General features: G+C 44.0%; 1 protein-coding gene across 1 annotated transcript in view; it reads left to right on the top strand.

Annotated features, from left to right (window-relative positions):
- LOC117758418 (protein kinase C-binding protein NELL1-like) overlaps positions 1-17,849 on the top strand; it is a 208,801-nt gene that overhangs the window by 46,500 nt on the left and 144,452 nt on the right. The window contains exon 5 of the mRNA XM_034580078.1: positions 17,015-17,111. Coding sequence (XP_034435969.1) covers positions 17,015-17,111 — 97 coding nt within the window. The remainder of the gene's footprint in view (positions 1-17,014; positions 17,112-17,849) is intronic.

Here is a 17,849-nt window from a genome sequence, read left to right on the forward strand (position 1 = left end):
TGTCCTTGTGATCAACGTCACAGGCCGAACCTGAGGGTACACTGAGGCTAAAGGTCAATCTGACTGGCTACTGGCTTGTATGTGTAAGTATTGTGTTGTAAAGAATTGATCTCAGTTCCCTCAGACTGTGGATATGTGCCGTCTCTGTCTGTAGTTTCAGAGATAATGTGGAGCACTGAGGTTTAGTCTCTTCTTGGCAACTTCAACTTAAATCATCTTAAATTATGAGGAAAGTAATTATGTGACTCTGATGTTCCTCCATAGCTTGAAATCTATGTCTCTAATTGACATATATCATTGATTCATTAAAGTCCTTGTTGAAAGCTGCAGAAACCTCAGAATAGCACATGATGACAATCTGTACAACACAGTGGATACAAAGTTAAATTAATCATTTGTTTTTCTCATTTTAATTGTTATGTTGCTAATGAAGCTGCTGCTGCGATGCAAGATAAACTATAATCAAACAATCACCTCGGTCTTTGCAGACGTAAAAGTGATATGTGTTTCCATCAGAGCAGAGAAGTGAGATCCGATAACGAGTCGTCACTGAAGACGCCCGTGGAGACGCCATCTAATGTCAGGTGTGAACTGATGAGCCAAATGTGTCCTCAATGCATCGTGGGTAATCCACACCTGTAGCTGGGATGAGATCCCCGGAGATTAGATGTTAAAACCAGGTCTGAACAGATTTCAGAAGTGGAGACCTTATGGGGTTAGTCGTCCTTTAGCCGTCTCTTCTTTGGAGGTTACCAAAGGGCATTCTGGGAATTTAATACATCACTTCTCAATGACACATTTCTCTCTCCTGCTTTTGACGCCGCAAATAATCAGTCCGGACTCCGTAATGAATTCCGTCTGCGTTTAAACGTCTTTGACCCACGTTTCTCATCACCATCATCATCACCGTCATCATCACCGTCATCATCATCACATTCAAATGAAGGGAACGTTCTCTTTCTTCCTCATCTGTATTTCACACGTCGCTCCTGTCGGGGGAAGATGGAATCGCTCTGTTCCTTACAGACGGCTCTCCATTTGTAAAGTCTGATAGATATTCACAATCTGCAGTTTTTTCTGCATAACTCCATTTGTGTTCGTCATCTTGTGAATTAACATTTAAGGATCGACAATGGGATTCATTAATAAACTGATTTATTGGACAAAAACTACTTTTAATCAGGAACTGTTGCTGTGAGAGTAGCAGGATTTCAGATTTGTTGCTGAATGCAAAAACAGGAAACAGCGGCGTTTTTCTTCTGTTGCACTGACTAGATCTTTCTCGATATCCCCCCCCCCCCCCCCCCCCCCCCCCACACACACACACACACACACACACCTGTGTCTTTGGCGGTGTTGGTTTAATCCGCTGCTTTCCTGCAGGTCAACAGCTTCGATCACTTTTGTTGGACTGCAGAGCGCCTGCAGTCGCCGTGTCCTCGTGAAGGACTTTTACCTTTTGGGTTAGGATTAGAACTTAATCTGTTATTGTCTGAAGTTGATGTGAAGGAAACATCACAGAAGTAGAGATGTGAGGGGCGACACGCTGAGGGAGCACAGAGACGCAGCGTCGCCTCCAGCTGAGATGAGGCTTGTCAATGAACTGCTTTGTAAAAGGGGGGAAACGTTTTTTAATAAACATGCACCGACATGCAGTTTACTATATAATGTACAGACGTGAAGATTAATTATCAATCGACGTTGCCACCAATAAGAGTGACTGTACATTATATACATTATACATCTATACATTTTCATAAGATGCAATAGCAAATATAAATGGATTATTTTCAGCGGAAACATATTTGTGAATAAATGGAGTGTTACATTTATTAACATGAACATATTATTCACATTTTCAGTATTAACGTGCAATGTGTTCATAAACAACTTTTCCCTGTAACACAGAAAACGTCTGGTTACTATTTCACTTGTTATAAAACATAATTTCTGTTGCATTTTGCAGTTACCTTAGCAAAACTATACGATGCTAAAGAACACAGGAAATAAAATCCCCTATCAGATGAACACACACCACATCCTCTTTGGCAGGAACAGGATTTGATTGGCTGGCGCCTCCATTGCAGCATGAGAGAGTTTCTACAGTGACACAACAGAACAACAACACATGACATCATCCCATTCAGAGTAAATGAGCAGCGTTTAACTAATCCCAGTTTTGTTCTTTAACGACTCTGGACATTTTTCTCCTCTTATCTGACAACGTTTCAGTCTCGGTCTCTAATTATGTTTCTTCTGGGCAACACATCGATAAACTTCATCTTCATTAACGATCACAATCAGTCACATGGTTGTGTTGAATAAATGTCTGCCCTTAAATGTGTGTCCTCGTGAGTTTGGCAAAGCTGAAATATTAGTTGCAATTCTAGACTTTTACTGGAAGTTGATGGAGTTCAGCAGCGTCTGGATTCCTCCGCTGCGATCTGAAGGAACACTTTGAAAAGGTCGCCTGTCAGAGGAGAACATGCAAACTCAAAACCAAATGATTCATCTCACTGAGAGGTCACGGTATGAAGTAACAAGTCAGGTGAGGATCACACATTTACACTTAAATGATCAAGAAGAGCAAACGAATATCTTTTAAATGAGGTATATTTGAATAACTGGTACAGAGAGAGGAGATTAAAAGCAGGTTCGGGAATCTGCCTCTAATCTAAACCTCGGCTTCATCCTTGTCTCTGAAATGAATTTTGGACGTCACACTGCAAGTTGCAGAACTCGGGAAGGACGACACCGGCTACTTGTGATGTTGAGGATAGATTTTAATTTTCTTTTAATTATTTTTAAAGCCCAAAAAATTTCCAAACACCATTTTGTCTTTCAGGTTTCCTGTCAGAATATGTTACAAACCTCATGTGGATCAGTGCTGGATTTCTAAATGTGCCCTAAATGTTTTATGCAGAAGATTTAAAGCATCATCCCACCACATATTAGAAAACTAACTTTTGACGATATGTTCAAGAAGCTGTTAAAACGTATTGTATGATTATTACTTCAATAAACTAAATAATGATTATTGAGATTAATACAATTTTAGTTTTAAGGTTTTTATACCATAACATTTGTTTTATTCTATCAGTTACGTAAACTCCATGTATAATCTATCTACGATTTTTTGTGGTTTTATTTTCTTGTCCTGTTTAAAAGCATCTATCATTTTTCGTTTACTTTAAAATTAAAACCATATCTCTCTCCTGGCCAGTGTTCATAGTCCTGATAAAACTCCAGCGTTGTGTTAGGGAACTCGATTTATCTTCAGGTGCTTGATATGCATCCAAATACTGAAATCAATAATTGACACATTTCCAGGTCTTGGTTAAAGTTGAGATGCAATATTATTATCATAAGAATAAATATTCTAGCTCAAAAATAACGATACAGCAGCTAAAGTTAAGCTTCTTTCATTCTAATAAAAATTGTTTTAATTGCTTTTGCTGACCTCAAACTGCTGTTGTGTGTCTCTGCACCTCTGTGGGAATAAAAAGGTCTGTGCCTCCTCCGTCCAGATGAAAAATGAACTTTCTGTTTTGCTCGGGCAGCATCTTCAGGAGCAGTTGCACAGAACAGCTCAGACGTGGAGAGATAATGATAAATATTGAAGTGTTTCTGCATCCGGGATGTGTGGGGCGAGAGGATGGCTGCGCCGGGTTCCCTAATGCAGAGTCAATAACCTTTCCTGTCCTCCACCTCCTCCGCCTATCATTTTCAAATGCTTCTCAGCCGAACATATCCACTGTCATTTCTCTCCCATGCACACATTTGTGTGATATTACCTGCAGTCGTGCCACCGTGGAGCTCAGACAAGGTCACACACTTGCAGAACTATAGTGTGTAATTGCAATCTCCAAATTTTCCATAATTGAATTAATGGCAGACACCCAGTGCACATGCCCTCAGTCAGCTCTTTGTTTTGGACCCTGAATGGCTAATCGCAGTAATGACATTGGCGGTGCTCGTCACTTACGACCACACGGTTGTCCCCTGCTCACAGAAGGTCATTTCATGGCTGGTGTTTCTCCGGGGGCCGTCGACGCTCTCAGCACAGTCCCTCCCCGCTTGGCACCAGTTTAGCCAAATCCCTGTAAACTTCAGATGTGGTATGAAAGCACATCTTCAAGCAGGGTTGAGTTGAAAGTGAGTGGTTTTCTGTGTTGGCGCCTTCTTTTGGGATACAGCACAGAAATTGGCTCCAAACAAAAGCTCCCCCTCTCTCCAGAGCTGGTCAACCCCCTGTTTGGTTTCCTCTGCTCTGTGCCTAGTGTGCACATCAATTCGTTTTTCACCTGAAAGTCTAAAGAGCCACTGGTACCTACAGAACAAAAACTACTCCACAGACTGAACAGTTTGCTGCACTTAGAGCCTGATAAAGCGGTAAAATCCACGTTGAGTCCTGCAGCAGCAGCAGCAGTGGAAAGGTCACAGGGTCGTTCAGATAAAACCATTCAACACTTAATGTCCATAGCAAACTTTGTACTTTGCTTATTATTGGATATGTTGTACATGAAACCGACGCGGTAGAATCAGCCAAACTACTGACACGGTGTTTAAAGAGCTACAGTGTTTTCTTTAACACAGAGTTTGGGCTTTTTGACTTTTACAACCTTTACATGCACGTGCAACAGACAGAGACAGGAAGTATCCATGGTCTTCATCAGGCGGATGAAGATCACAGAATCTACGGAGCGTCACACACGCCCACCTCCACCGGAGAAAGTACGGAGGATCTGTAAAGTCCAGTTTGTGTCTGAAAGCAGCTCAACGTCACAAGTTTCCCCCCAAACTTCGAGTCCTTCCTAGTGAATGAGGACTATGTTGTCATGGCAACAGCTCTCTGGACCAAAACGGCCTCCTCGTATTTAGCTCATCCATAGGTCATGCTTCTGCCCTAATTAGTGCACAGCCACATTCTCGCTGAATGAGAGAAAAGAAAAGAAAAACATCCAGCAGAAGAAATGCATTTACAAGCACAAGTAACAATATATATGTTGATGAGACAATTACTGAGGCTCAGAATGGATCCGGGAGGTGTGACTGAAACGTGTCACTGTCTGTTTGTAGTGGGTCTCCAACCTAAAATAAGATTTTTGTAATTATTGACGGAGACAGTTCTTGACAAGAGGGAACGTGGGAATCTGTGACGGGGACAGAGCTCAGTTTATCTCTGTTCATTTGAATTTCCTGCAGAAAATGACAACCAGGAACTTCCTGTGCACACGTTTGTTATTATTTTACATAAGATGTTTTCTTCTTTTCATACATGTTTTGTCAACATCATAAAAGAATCGTTGACTTTAAAGTTGTCAGTTTTGGTCAACAAAAGCTAATTTTAAATTTAGAAAGATAATTTATGATCGATTTTGTTTAAGAAATGCACGATATTAACTAAATGCAGCAACAATGAACCATAGTGAACTTAAACATGTTGGTTAATTGAAACTTGATCTTGTTGTTGGACATTTATTTATCAGATTCATCACATTTGACTCATTGAGGTAAATTCAGAAGAAGGAACGCTGACACACATCTGTACAAAAAGTCATATAGGTCATGAAATACTAACACACAGGTTATAAACAGTTCATCCAAGGTGTCTGAACCGCTGACAGTTCTTAATATTCTCTCATAGCACACAAACTGTGCTGAATGAATACAATACAGTAAATATCGTAGGTCAGACGATGATGTATCTGAATGTTATCAGCTGAACATCTTTCTTTTTGTTTGCTTCTGTCTGAGGCCTCGGCTCCTTCTTTATATTTCAGAGATTTGGTTAAGGGCACTTCATTGTGTGTGTGTGTGTTTACTCTTCTTTATGCTGGAGGTTTCTGTTCGGGAGGAACGTGGGTGTCACAGCTTCGTGCTCTGTACGCTCATCAGTGACGAGCTTTACTTATGGAGGAGCCGAATAACTGAATAACAATCGCACCTCATTTACAAGTTTCTGCCGTTTAGTGTTTGCGAGGCTCAGACAGGCTTTGTGTTAGTCACGCCTCGCGATGCCCAGGTGACTCTACGCAGGATTTTGTTGTAGCAGCTGTTTAATCCGGCGTTAGAGTAAAAAAAAAATACAAATATCTTGAGAGGAAATTAAAAAAAAAGAGGAAATTAAAAACCTGCTGAGTATGTCCTCTGCTCTGTTTCCCCCCTCGAGAGTCATTAAGGAAAGAAGAAAGTGAAACGGTAACAAGATGCTAAATCTTATCCAAATCTGAAGTGATATTTCCTTTGGCAGTTTGAGACGTTTTGCCTAATTACGCCAATTGGCACCAGAAAGTGGCGCCAGGTTGCATCATCATCCCTCCAAGGTTTCCCTCTCAATCACACGTTTGGAATTATCAGCGCTGGTTACGAGTGTCTGCGACCGATGGAGTGCAGCTACCTGTTGTTGAGGGGGACGGGTGGACGCCGGTGGACGCTCGCTTCAGCCGCCGTCAGAGGAGCAGATGCTCGAGCAGCATGAGGACGTGATAATTAAGGAGTGTTTACGTGGCCTGAATTAATCGGACGATTGGCTAACAACGTAGCCCCGAGCTACATTATTCATCTCATTTGGCCCATAAATCATCCGCGGACATAAATGTTTAAGATGTAGCCGCGGCCTTAACGCGCTGCTGTTGTGGCTGAAAGAGCGGCTGTTATTGGTTTCATTAGGAATAAGCTGCGAGGGTTAGCGAGCGCCGAGTACATTTTCTCAAACCACACGGCAGCAGTCTGGGTTTCCGGTGTGTGTGTGAAGGCTGAAATCTTTCTTCTTCGCTTCTGTTCTGTCTCATGACGGCTGCGTGTGGAACGACGTCCTGTTTAGTCTCCAGAACAGCTGATTATCAGGGTCGATCTCTGCTGAAGTGTTGTGAAATGAACAGACCATGTGCTGCGACCACGGTGTGAAGATTCTGTTGCAGACTGAAGGCGAGAAGTGCACGAATCAGACCGAGGTTTGCACGAGTCCGCTGCTGGAATGATTCGTTTATTTTGGTTATCGTCTTATTTCATCCTCCAAAAGATAGTTTACAACAGTTCTAACAATGAGTTAATTGTTTTAGACATTTTCAAAGCAAAGTTCTTGTTCCACGTTCTCCGATTTTAGTGGTTTCAGTTTATTTTGAGTTTTGTGTCACTGTAAACTGAAAATATCTTTGGGTTTAGGGCTTCTGGACTTTGAATCTATGATGTATTCTTCGCCCTGCTCTGTTATACAGGTTATTTGTGCAAAGTTAAAAAGCACAACTTCTGTGTGAGCTCCCCCACAGAACTGAAGCTGCTGCTCGTCTGTAGGCGATACCTCCGCCCCATCGTGATGTACGGTCCACATTTGCATGATGCACGCCTTGCGGCTCGTCGGTGCACCTTCTAAAAAAGCGAGAGCGGAGGCCAACGTTTCCAATTCACCTGAGAAGAACTCAAAGAGTCAGGAGCTAAAACCAAGTGTTTCAGACAGAAGCTGAATGGAGGAGCTGCAGCAGTGCACAGTCGGAGGAAAGTGACCTTTTCAAATGACAACACAATTAAAATTACCAACCTGAATATGAGCAGACTCTATCTCTTTTAATGAGTAATGTCGATTGTAGAACTGATGAAATACCGCCCACCATGATATTTTCATTGTATTCTGCACCATCGAATCCATTCATTACAAAGAACTGTTTCTTTTTATACCTGCTGCACAGTATTTATCTTCTTTTGTTCGTTGAGCTTTCACGGCGAAGCTGTTAGCGTGCCAGGAAGTGGACTGATGGCTCCCACTCGAGAGGAGGAGGAGGAGGAGGAGAGACATGGAGAGCTCTCCTCCTTAAAGATCTCGTAATGATATGACTCCGTACAGCTTTTGTGACCAGCAGGCAGAAAATGACATTCTGCTTTGCTCATTAAAGAGGCCACTGAGCCGGAAGGTTTTTTTTTTTCTTACCTGCTAAGCAGCTCATCAACTCGGCCAAAACTATCATTAGGACAAGAACAAGGCTGTAAGAGTGGAATGGAACATTAGATAAATGAGAGAGTTGCTATAAAGGGAAACTTCATCTGATAATAATGTTTCTTTCCGTCCATTATTCTTTCTCGCACTTCTTTGCTTTTGCATCTCCTTTTTTTATATATATGCCACAGGATAAGTAGTGTATACACACGTGGGTAGATGTGCGTCTTGGTTTAGTGATGCATGAAGAACTGGAAATGTTGCTCCACATAAGCAATTCAGGTGTAAGGTTTTAATTTCCTCTGAAGGGCAGTGTCAGCTCTGCTCAGCGGAGCAGCAAGCATCCATTACTTCATTACCTGATCATCGACGCCCCCGCTCAGAGGAGGGGGCTGCACGGCGAAGGATAATCAGGTTAATAACGCCACCCGATGCTGTTTCTAACCTTGACACCTTTGCCCTTGTTCTTGGCAAGCAGCGCCGGGCTCCAGATACCCGTCCGCTGTCTCTGAGCAGAGAAGTCTTTTGTCTGACTGGCTGGTTTTGCATTGTGGCAGCTGCACTGGACACAGAGCACGCAGGTGGAAAGCGCAGAGGAAATTATACGTGGCCCTCGGGTCTCTAATCAATGGGGCAGCTCCAGCAGAATAACCCACATTTAGATCAATGGGACGCTGCAGCAGCTCATACAGGCCTCTCAGAGTAATTACTCCTCCTGCCCCCTGCAGCCTAATGAAGGAACATTTTAAATGTCAATGAATGGAGTCTTTTCCCACGACTGACTTTCTGTAACGTGCTCCTGTTGCAGACAAAACCTCCGCCGGCCGACTGGCATCTTTTTTTTCTCTCGCCTGCCATCGCACTGATGCAACTGTTAACACCCATTTTCCATCAAGTTGCACTCTTCACCTGGAATTTATTTAAGGCATGAACGAGCACTGTTTCAACATGATGTGAATAAATCTGGTGCAAATCGGCTTGGATTTTTCTTTCCTTTCTATTTCATGCATCAGTGATATTTGCTTTTTTTGCTGTTTGATAGTCTGCACAGAAGACAGTCGGGGGAAATTTTATATATTTGGATTTGCTTTTAAAAGACTCATCACTTCCTGATTTGTACATCGAGATGGATATTAAGTTTCCACTTCATCTTACAGTACAAAAAAATTATCCAAAATATGTTGGATATGGCACCTTTGACATAATTTGTGCAGTATAGTGACGGTGGAGTGGATCCGTGGTGTAGAGGTCCTGCCAATCACGAGCCAGTCTTGTATTTTAAGTATAGTTTGGTCCATGTCCCATCTGCTAACATGGAGGAGGAGAGTTTTCATGATCTTTACCACCCAGTACCAGGGGGACATCCGGATGTTTCTGCTTCATTTTGGGAAGGGTCCATTTTATTGTTTATATACAGTCTATGGCGCTAATCGTTCTTGGACGTCAGTAAAAGGGAAACCGGAGATTCAAACCGGAGGTATGGTTGTTACTTCCTCATATTTCTGCTCTTCATCAGACGTCAGACTTGTCGGCGAACCTTTCCCTTAATATCTCGCTGTGTGATTGAAGGTATCTCGGCTCCCGGGTCACGATCCGTGGGACGAACACTGCGTGAGCCTTCCGTCATCATTATCCCTCACCGAGCCGCCATCACGGTGCCGCTGGAGTATTTGTCTTTGTTTTAAGAGGCGGGGTTTGAAGCTGTTACTCGTCCCTGTAGTAAACCTTCTCCAGTCTCGGGGGGGTTTCATGTTGTCTCGTGTCAGGTGTGATGGAGTGTGTCATTACTGGAGCCTCCCTGCACCAAGCTCCGCGGGGGGGCCGACCCCCACCCCCTGTGAGCAGGCTCCCCAGCTTTGGCCCCTTGTAGCAGTGGTGAGGAGGAGGAGGAGGAGGAGGAGGAGGAGGCGCACCAAGGAGACCCAGGGGACACACACACATACACAGACATGTTCTTACCAGCCTCTCCATCTCTTTATTCCCCCCCACCCTCCTCAGAATGTATCTGCACCTGTAATAGTTGTGTCTTATCGGGAAAGAGCAGGAGCCTCTATCAACAGGTAAGGTCATCGCTGAGATGAGGTAATTACAGATATCTGAGACGGGGAGGAAGCAGACCACGGCTCCTTTGGGAATCGTGGTGACAAAGCCAGATTAGACTCTATCTTCATCTGCATACTGTAGGTAACACCGGCCTTATCTCCTGTGCCGAGCTGGGGGTGAAGGAATTTGGGTCATTTCATCCATTAAACATGATACATCTGCCATCTTATTAGGATGTGCTCTACTTTCAGGCATTTCCTCTTTTTTTTTTTTTCTCGTCCAATGATGCTCCAGTTCTTTTCACTGTTTTACTTTTTCTGCTTTTGGGATTATTATTTTTTTTGCATCATGTATTTCCAAAAAAATGTCAAAGAAAAAACACATGCTCCTGTCTCGCCGATATATTTCAACCATCAGGGATTCCAAGACGTCTCAGGCTGGATCTCGACATCGAGATGGGAGCACTGACTCAAATTGCAGGCGTGCCCTCGCGGAGCACAATGCCGACGTCTTTCAGCCGCTGTGGGTGGCGCAGCTCCAGTTTGAGTGGAGCTGGAGCGGTTTGATTCATCCGCAGGCACTTAAGAAGTAAGAGAGAGAGAGAGAGAGAGAGAGAGAGAGAGAGAGACTGACGGATGCCCTTTCAGAAGTAGATGCTCCAGAGCTGCGATGACAGCTGCCTGAACATCCAGTAGTGCCTCCGCTAGAGTCAAGAGAAGAGCCCCGGCACAACGTTATCCCACTTCTACAACACGCTGCGTCGTCCTCGTGGCTCCGGGAAGCAAAGCTGGAACGAGAGACGTTTCCTTTGAGTGATTAATCTCACAATTAGGTTCTTGATTAACTGACTAATTAGTTGAATATGGAGAGAACATGAAAGAAGCTTCCACTTTGCTGCCAACGTTTTGGTTTTTCACAGTTTCATCTGGCAACGATTTTTTAAAACACTTGAAGTATTGATGTTTCAACCGTAACTATGGCAGATGTGGTCAATGAGCTCCTCAAGGAAGTTTTCTTTTCCTAAATAATAACTTAACGATTAATCAATTATCCAAGATTGATTTTTTATTCAATTCCAATTAATTTTATGATTAATCACCCAATTGTTCCAGCTCGACTGAGGATGTTCATACAGAAAGTATCGTCTCCATAGAAGTTGACCTCATGCAGTTTCATTCTTTATCCCCATTTCTGTTGTTTGAGCTTGTTCCAGAAAACATGTAACTCTATTCGTCCTATTTCCACTTCTCCTTTTGAATATTTAGGTTAAAAAAACAACTCAAATACAACATATGTAGATGCTCTAATATTTGGCGCTTTATTTGTTGTTTTCTACACCCCAAAAAATCTAAATGAAAAGTTGCACATTTTCCCTTTAAAAGTCCATCTTGGAAAATCTATAGGTAAGAAACCCTGAGTTTATGAAGCTCGCAGCAAACCCCGGCTAATAAACTGCTTCTCTGCATAAATACATAAATGATCAGGAGACAGACAAAAATAAACATGTAATAAAACACGTATCTGTATCCATGATGATATAAGATGGTTTAAAGCAACATCATTATACATGTCACTGGAAACCACCAAACCCATCGTCTGACACAGTTTTCAAACTCTTAAACAGCTAAAACACTTGTTAAGGTCTCTACTGCACGACATGACTCCTGTTGTCTCTCTTGTTGTCGCTCTTGTTGTGTGGGGGGGGGGGGTATTTTTGTCCTCTGTTGTCATAGAGTTGTTACCAAGAGATGTAATTACGCAGGCGTTCCCCTGTGATGCCCCGACTCATTTGTGATCTCCTGTGGTTTGTTGGGAAACATCCCGAAACACCGATGATGGACGACGACGTCTCGGAGCTATAACTAGACTTCACTTAGCCCGGTGACGTCCTCGACTGTAGTGATTTCAAACTGTAGAAACTCAATTTAGAAAAAGATAATATAATAACGTGTGTTAGCGTGAGCAAAGTGCCGACCAGTAGGTTTCCTCTGTGCAACAATGTAAATGAGCCTGAGTTCATATCCCATCTCGGCAAATGGGCTGTAACTGAGCATCATCCCAATTATTACGAGCTCGTTAGAATTAGTTGGGCATGATTTGTATTCACAAAAGGAAAAGTTGTCTCGGGGTAATTTGTGTACATTTGTATCCGGGGTGGAGTGTTTTTTTTCTGTGTTGGATTGTGTTCTCAAATATATTATTCCACTTCTTGAATCTATGAAATGTTTAACCGTTAAATCTTAAGTCAATTTGAGAAAAGATTCTTCAGTGGATTCAAATTCAATAAAGGCTCCAAACTCAATTGCACACAGGTTTTTTAACAGATTAAAGCGTGTGGGACGCTCTTTGTAGCTTCCTGTCCAAAAATACCACAGTAACCCGTAATCTCCCAGCAGCCTCCAGTGACACGACGTAACCCAGCTTGCTTTTGGCAGAGGATTAATGGAGAGCTTTGAGGAAATTTGTCCCACAGCGAGGCGAGCGACTCAAAAGGGACTTTGACTCCTGATTTCTGACTCCGTATCTCTGACGGAGGAAAGGCACCAACATGACAGAAAATGTCTCGAGCTCGACGAGTGGAAAATTGGAAGTGGTCTGCAGTTTAGTGCGGCCGACAGATATTGGCAGAGAAAATAATGCGGGCTGTGATTGAGATTGTTCTTTTGAAGGCGAGCCATAAGGCTGCCAGGGACCTAAATATCGCGTCTCACTTTTGAAGATGAAGGTTTTATTTTAGTTGTGGTGTTTTTTTTCCCTCTGACCTGTCGTCCTAAAGATAGAAGGACACGACTCTGGATCGTGTTCGTGGCTTCGTTTAGTCTTTTTTATTCGCTCTTATCGGTGAAGGTGGGAAACAGGAAGTCAATATGGCTGCAAACCTGAGATTAAATGCAGTTTATTCACTTCAGTGGGTGCACCGCTGGAAGTGAGGCGGCCTGGCAGCTTATTGAAGCGGACGGAGGAGAACATATTTGTTTCTCCAGTAAGATGTGGATTTATACTCTCTGTGCCGTAGTGTGTCCACAGTTTCTCTGTCAGCGCTTCCCCACATCTCGAGGTTTTCTCTCGTTCTTATGAATGAGCGAGTTGCTCCACACCTGCCTCGACTTTGTCCCTCTCCATCCAGATGTGGGTCTCTCTCGTTCACATACCCAGTAAAGGTTAAGAGGAGCAGCGTAGAAGTGGAGCAGCGCTGCCCTAGTTTACTGGTTATGGATGAAGTGATGGGTCTGGTTTATCTGGCTCTGCCGTAGCAAGACACTGCACATCCAACAAGCTGTTATTGGTTTGCTTTCCCTTTCTAATGTGAAGAGGAGACATGCCAAAGTAAATCCACATTCAAATTATTACCTGCACCGAGGAGGTTATATTCTCACCTCTGCTTATTTGTATCAGGATGGGACATGGACCAGAAAGAAAGGTGTTTTTTTTAAATATTTTCACTGGTTTCCCAGGTAACAATACTGGCAATCAGTCGAGCGTATTCCTCTGAAAAAGGTCCAACAAATTTCACACAAATTTATTTAATCAAAATCCATTAATTTTTCCCTGTGAAAATAGTGAAAATGTTGAATAAAGCCTTATCTCACAATGTTAAAGGAAGCAGGAAATAAATCCTGGATCCGCCACCAGATTTGGATCCGCACCAAATTTTAATAGGTTTTTCTCCCTGACACTAAGTTTCGTGGAAATCAGTTTGGTTGTTTTTGTTTAACTTTACACAAACCAACCAATCAGTGAAGGACTTTTTTCAGCTGCTCTATAGAAACAACGTTAGATTCGGATCCGGGGGAAAACAGTGGAACCAGGAAATTTGTTCATCACTTTCTTCAACATTGTGAGATTCGGGCTCTCGACAGAGGAATGTGCTAAACTGAGTGCTGTTCTAATAACGCTCAGGGTTTCAGTTGTGGCGACACCCATTGTCACCGCTTGTGACAGTTAGTGTGATTCAATACAACAGGTCCCAGAACAGCAGAAATACAACAGCAGCTTGCGAGTGCGTTTCCAAAGCAGCCCAACGAACTCGTGTTGGATTGATGAAGACATCAGTCAGTGATTGGTCCTTTTCAACGACAGACGGCAGCACTTGATGGTGGTCACCTCACTCACAGATCTTCAGCTTACAGATCTTTCTCATTCCTTCCCTCCTCACCCTTTGGTGCCCCCCCCATGCTCCCACGATGCTTTTTAAACAGCAGCAGGAGGAAACACACTCAGTTGATACTTGACCGTGGGTCTGATATCAATGATTATCACCTTCCTGTGAAGTTTATTGTCTCAATCTCCAGTTTCAAGTCTTCTTCAATACAGCAATTTTGTAAAGTATGGTCCCAGCGTCAAATAAACCACAAAACACTGTATCTGTGTTTTGCTGTTGATTCCGTGCGATTGACAGCTAGAACCATCCAATGGGTGCAGGTCGCAGGTGTAGGTGGGTGTGTGGCGTCCACGAGCTCGCAGTCAAGCTCCGCCCCCTGCTCCTCCCAATATGGTGACTTCTGGTTTCAAAACAACAGTAACAAACCAGTGGGTGACGTCACGGTTGGTTTGCACTTGACTTCCTCTTCCACTTTTTGTGTGGAAGCAGGACTTATGAATCAAAACATGGTCAAAATGAATCAAAACCACAGAATTCTTCTGAGTTTTGTGATATTTTTCTGTTCTCCGGGTTTTAAAGAGTAGCTGTTAATCATTGAGTCATTGACTCCTGCACTGTGGTGATAGAGGAGCAATGTTAATCACACGATACATTTTGTTGACTGGTGTACATCCTCTATAATTAGCTTGTGGTGTCAGACCCGGCAAAGATGCCCGTGAGCACATCACTATTCTAATTGGCTTCATCCTCGTTGGTGTTTCCTTCTGTTAATCTCCTGCTTTTCACTGCTGACGAGACGAGAAGGTGAGAGAGACAGAGACGACACAAAGGTTGAGGTAAACAAACAGTACACAATGCAGTGTCGTCACATGACACTCCACCGCAGCGAGGGCTCGCTCAGCAGGGGGGGAAATCCAAACACGTGCACGGAATGACACACAATCCCCTTGAATGCAAAAACTGCCATTTTAAATCAAAGAATTAACAGAAGTAATGATTCCGATCAATTATCATTTTAGAAGACAAATAATTGAGCTGTAATTAGTAAGTGTGGCGTCGTTTTTTCTCCATTGTTAGGATTTAGTGACACATAAAAGAGGCCGACTGTGACTCAGATGTTTAGATGACAAATAATTCTGCCTCTGTTTTGTAACCGATTCGTTCTGTCGCTGGAGGACATTAGTTTTATTGTTAAAAGGATCCAACTTGTGCAGATTTACCTTCTTTCTTATCGTTGTTAGGACCCTTGATGACACGAACTTTGATCCTCCCAACTTAGGGGGCACTTTCTCCCTGTGTTTATACATGCGGGTGTGAAAATGAAAAGCAGTGAAATGTCAACTTTAACTTCTTCTTTTCCTTCAACAAAAAGGCTCCACTTGTTATTCTGGGTCATTGCTCAGAGTCCGGTAACATCAGTCTCACCCTCGGTCAGAAGCAGGAGCTTGTCGTTGCCGCTCTCTTCATCCGTGTACGAGCAGGGGGACGACCAATCGGAGTCAAACGCTCCGTCGACATCGTCCACGTCAGAAAAACTCACTCCTCTCTTCAACTCTCTCACGCACACGCAACTCAAAACCCACTTCAGTATCTAAAGGTTGATTGAAGCAATGCTCGGCCCCTTGAAGTCAGTGAATGACTCAGTGGACATGTCAGTATACATGCAGAGGAAATTGTAGCCCACTTTCTTTCCACTGGTGTGAAATGTCAATTAAGTATCGACAGCCGTTATTGTCATGATTTACTGGATTGTGAGATAAATGTGTTGTTTCCTCGGGGGAGTGTCTCTCCTCCCCCTTGATTGAGCTGCTTGGGTTTAAACGTTGGGGTTGAGCCTTTGACTGGTGGATGTAGGCACTTCAGGGGCCAATCAGATTTCAGCTGGGGCCGCTTGATCCGCCCATCGAGCCCATAGTAGCTGAACATACTGTATATTCAACTTGTCTATATATATATACAGTCAAAACGACAAAGCTGACAGAGACGTTTGGAGTCTTCACAGCTGCACAAGTGCTCTTTTGACATTCCAGCGAGTCATTTCCCTCGATGTTAAGAACAGAGATATCTTTAATGGAGCATTAAGTGTAAGTTAAAAGCATTAAAACGACCATGACTTATGTGCAGAGGGCTGGAACGGTCGTATATATCCAGACCAGGCACCTGTCCAGCTGCTCACCTCTGCCTCACCAGTCTCACTTTCTGCCCTGCGCTCTGTTTTGGAAATGCCCCCCCAACACTAATAAGACAAAGTTTATTTTTCATGTAGACTTTGTCGACTCCTCAAGATAACAAGCACTACTTTCTTCTGAGAGTAGAACCTGCCGTGTTGTGGTTGTCGTCGTTGCGCTGCCTCTGTCACGGAGATCAACACAAGCACTAAATTACAGTAATGCCTTTACAATGAAAGAAGACAAAGGGAGAAATCAGCTTGTGTGTGTGTGTCTGCGTGTGCTCACACTGTGAGGAGGAGGAGGAGGAGGAGGAGGAGGAGGGTGAAACCTGACAGATTGTTCTCTGACATCCTCACGCTGGCCCATCGCGGCTCGCTGGTGTTGTTAAGAAAAACCTCAGTGCAGGGAAAAAATGTTGCTGAATGACACTGAGGATGTTTGCCTTGATAATGCCAAAGCCTGTTTGTGTTTGTGTCAGTAGTTGGACGGTTAATCCGGCCTACATCCCACGTCCGGGTATCAATACCGTGTTAGGGAGCCGCGGGGCGAGACTGGCTGTCATGCTTGAGGAGAGCAGCCTCATGCTCGGCTCTCCCTGCTCCCCACGAAGGCAGAGAGGGGGGGGGGGGGTCTGTTGGATTTTCCTCTGCTTTTCAGCCGTATTGGATCAGTGTTCCTGCCGCACCAGGACCATAAAAAAGGAGAAGCGTGTTTGTGCACCGTTATCCTAACCCCCGACATTCTCCTCTGATTTGTTGTTGGCAGGATTTATGAGCGGGTGATAGACCCTCCTCAGATGGAGCTCACGCCGGGCAGTGGAGTGTGGCTGGGCCAGCACGGCCACAAGCATGGCCTGTTCAAGGTAAGACTCCAGAGACGATGCACACACAGACACACACACACACACACACACACACACACACACACACACACACACACACACACACACACACACACACACATACTTTCTTCACATACCTGAACGTGCTTCACATTCCAGATTTGGAGTTGGCTGTGTGTGTACATCTCTCTTGTACAAGATGAGATGTACAGAAGAAGAAACGCTTGTTCCCAGGCCCATTACAATGCTGTTGATTTTTAATCACTGCTCATTTTGTCAGGCTCCTGCATGCGGTCGCAGCAGGAAGTGGAAATAGCGGGGGTGTCGCCCAGACATGCACATGCTCTTGATATTCCCACCTCTCCTGCCCACCTGCCATGCAATCAATGGGCTTTTTTTCATTTTGGTCTATGTAACATATTGATCAGCCACCAGACCCCGCTGCGGTGTAAATTATTTCTCCCCCCCCCCCCCGTGCTTTGACACCATCGCTGCTGCACCATCCCTCCTCCTCCCTCCTCTGCCTCCTCCTTCATCCCCCCCCCCTCTCGCATCGAGACCTCAAGGAGCTCCTTCTTCTGAGAGGGAGCTGTGGTCTTCGTAGACGCTGCTCCGTCACCCAGCTCCCAACCCGCGGTCGGCTCAGTGCTCACAGACCGTCTACCCTTCATGTGCCAGGAGTGCTCAAAGGCGTTTGTCAGCGGCCAGACACAGATGGCGTGAAAGTGCACGGGCTCATGTGAAGTGACGGAAGGAACG

The sequence above is a fragment of the Hippoglossus hippoglossus genome, chromosome 3, assembly GCF_009819705.1.
Source record: "Hippoglossus hippoglossus isolate fHipHip1 chromosome 3, fHipHip1.pri, whole genome shotgun sequence".
Taxonomy (NCBI): domain Eukaryota; kingdom Metazoa; phylum Chordata; class Actinopteri; order Pleuronectiformes; family Pleuronectidae; genus Hippoglossus; species Hippoglossus hippoglossus.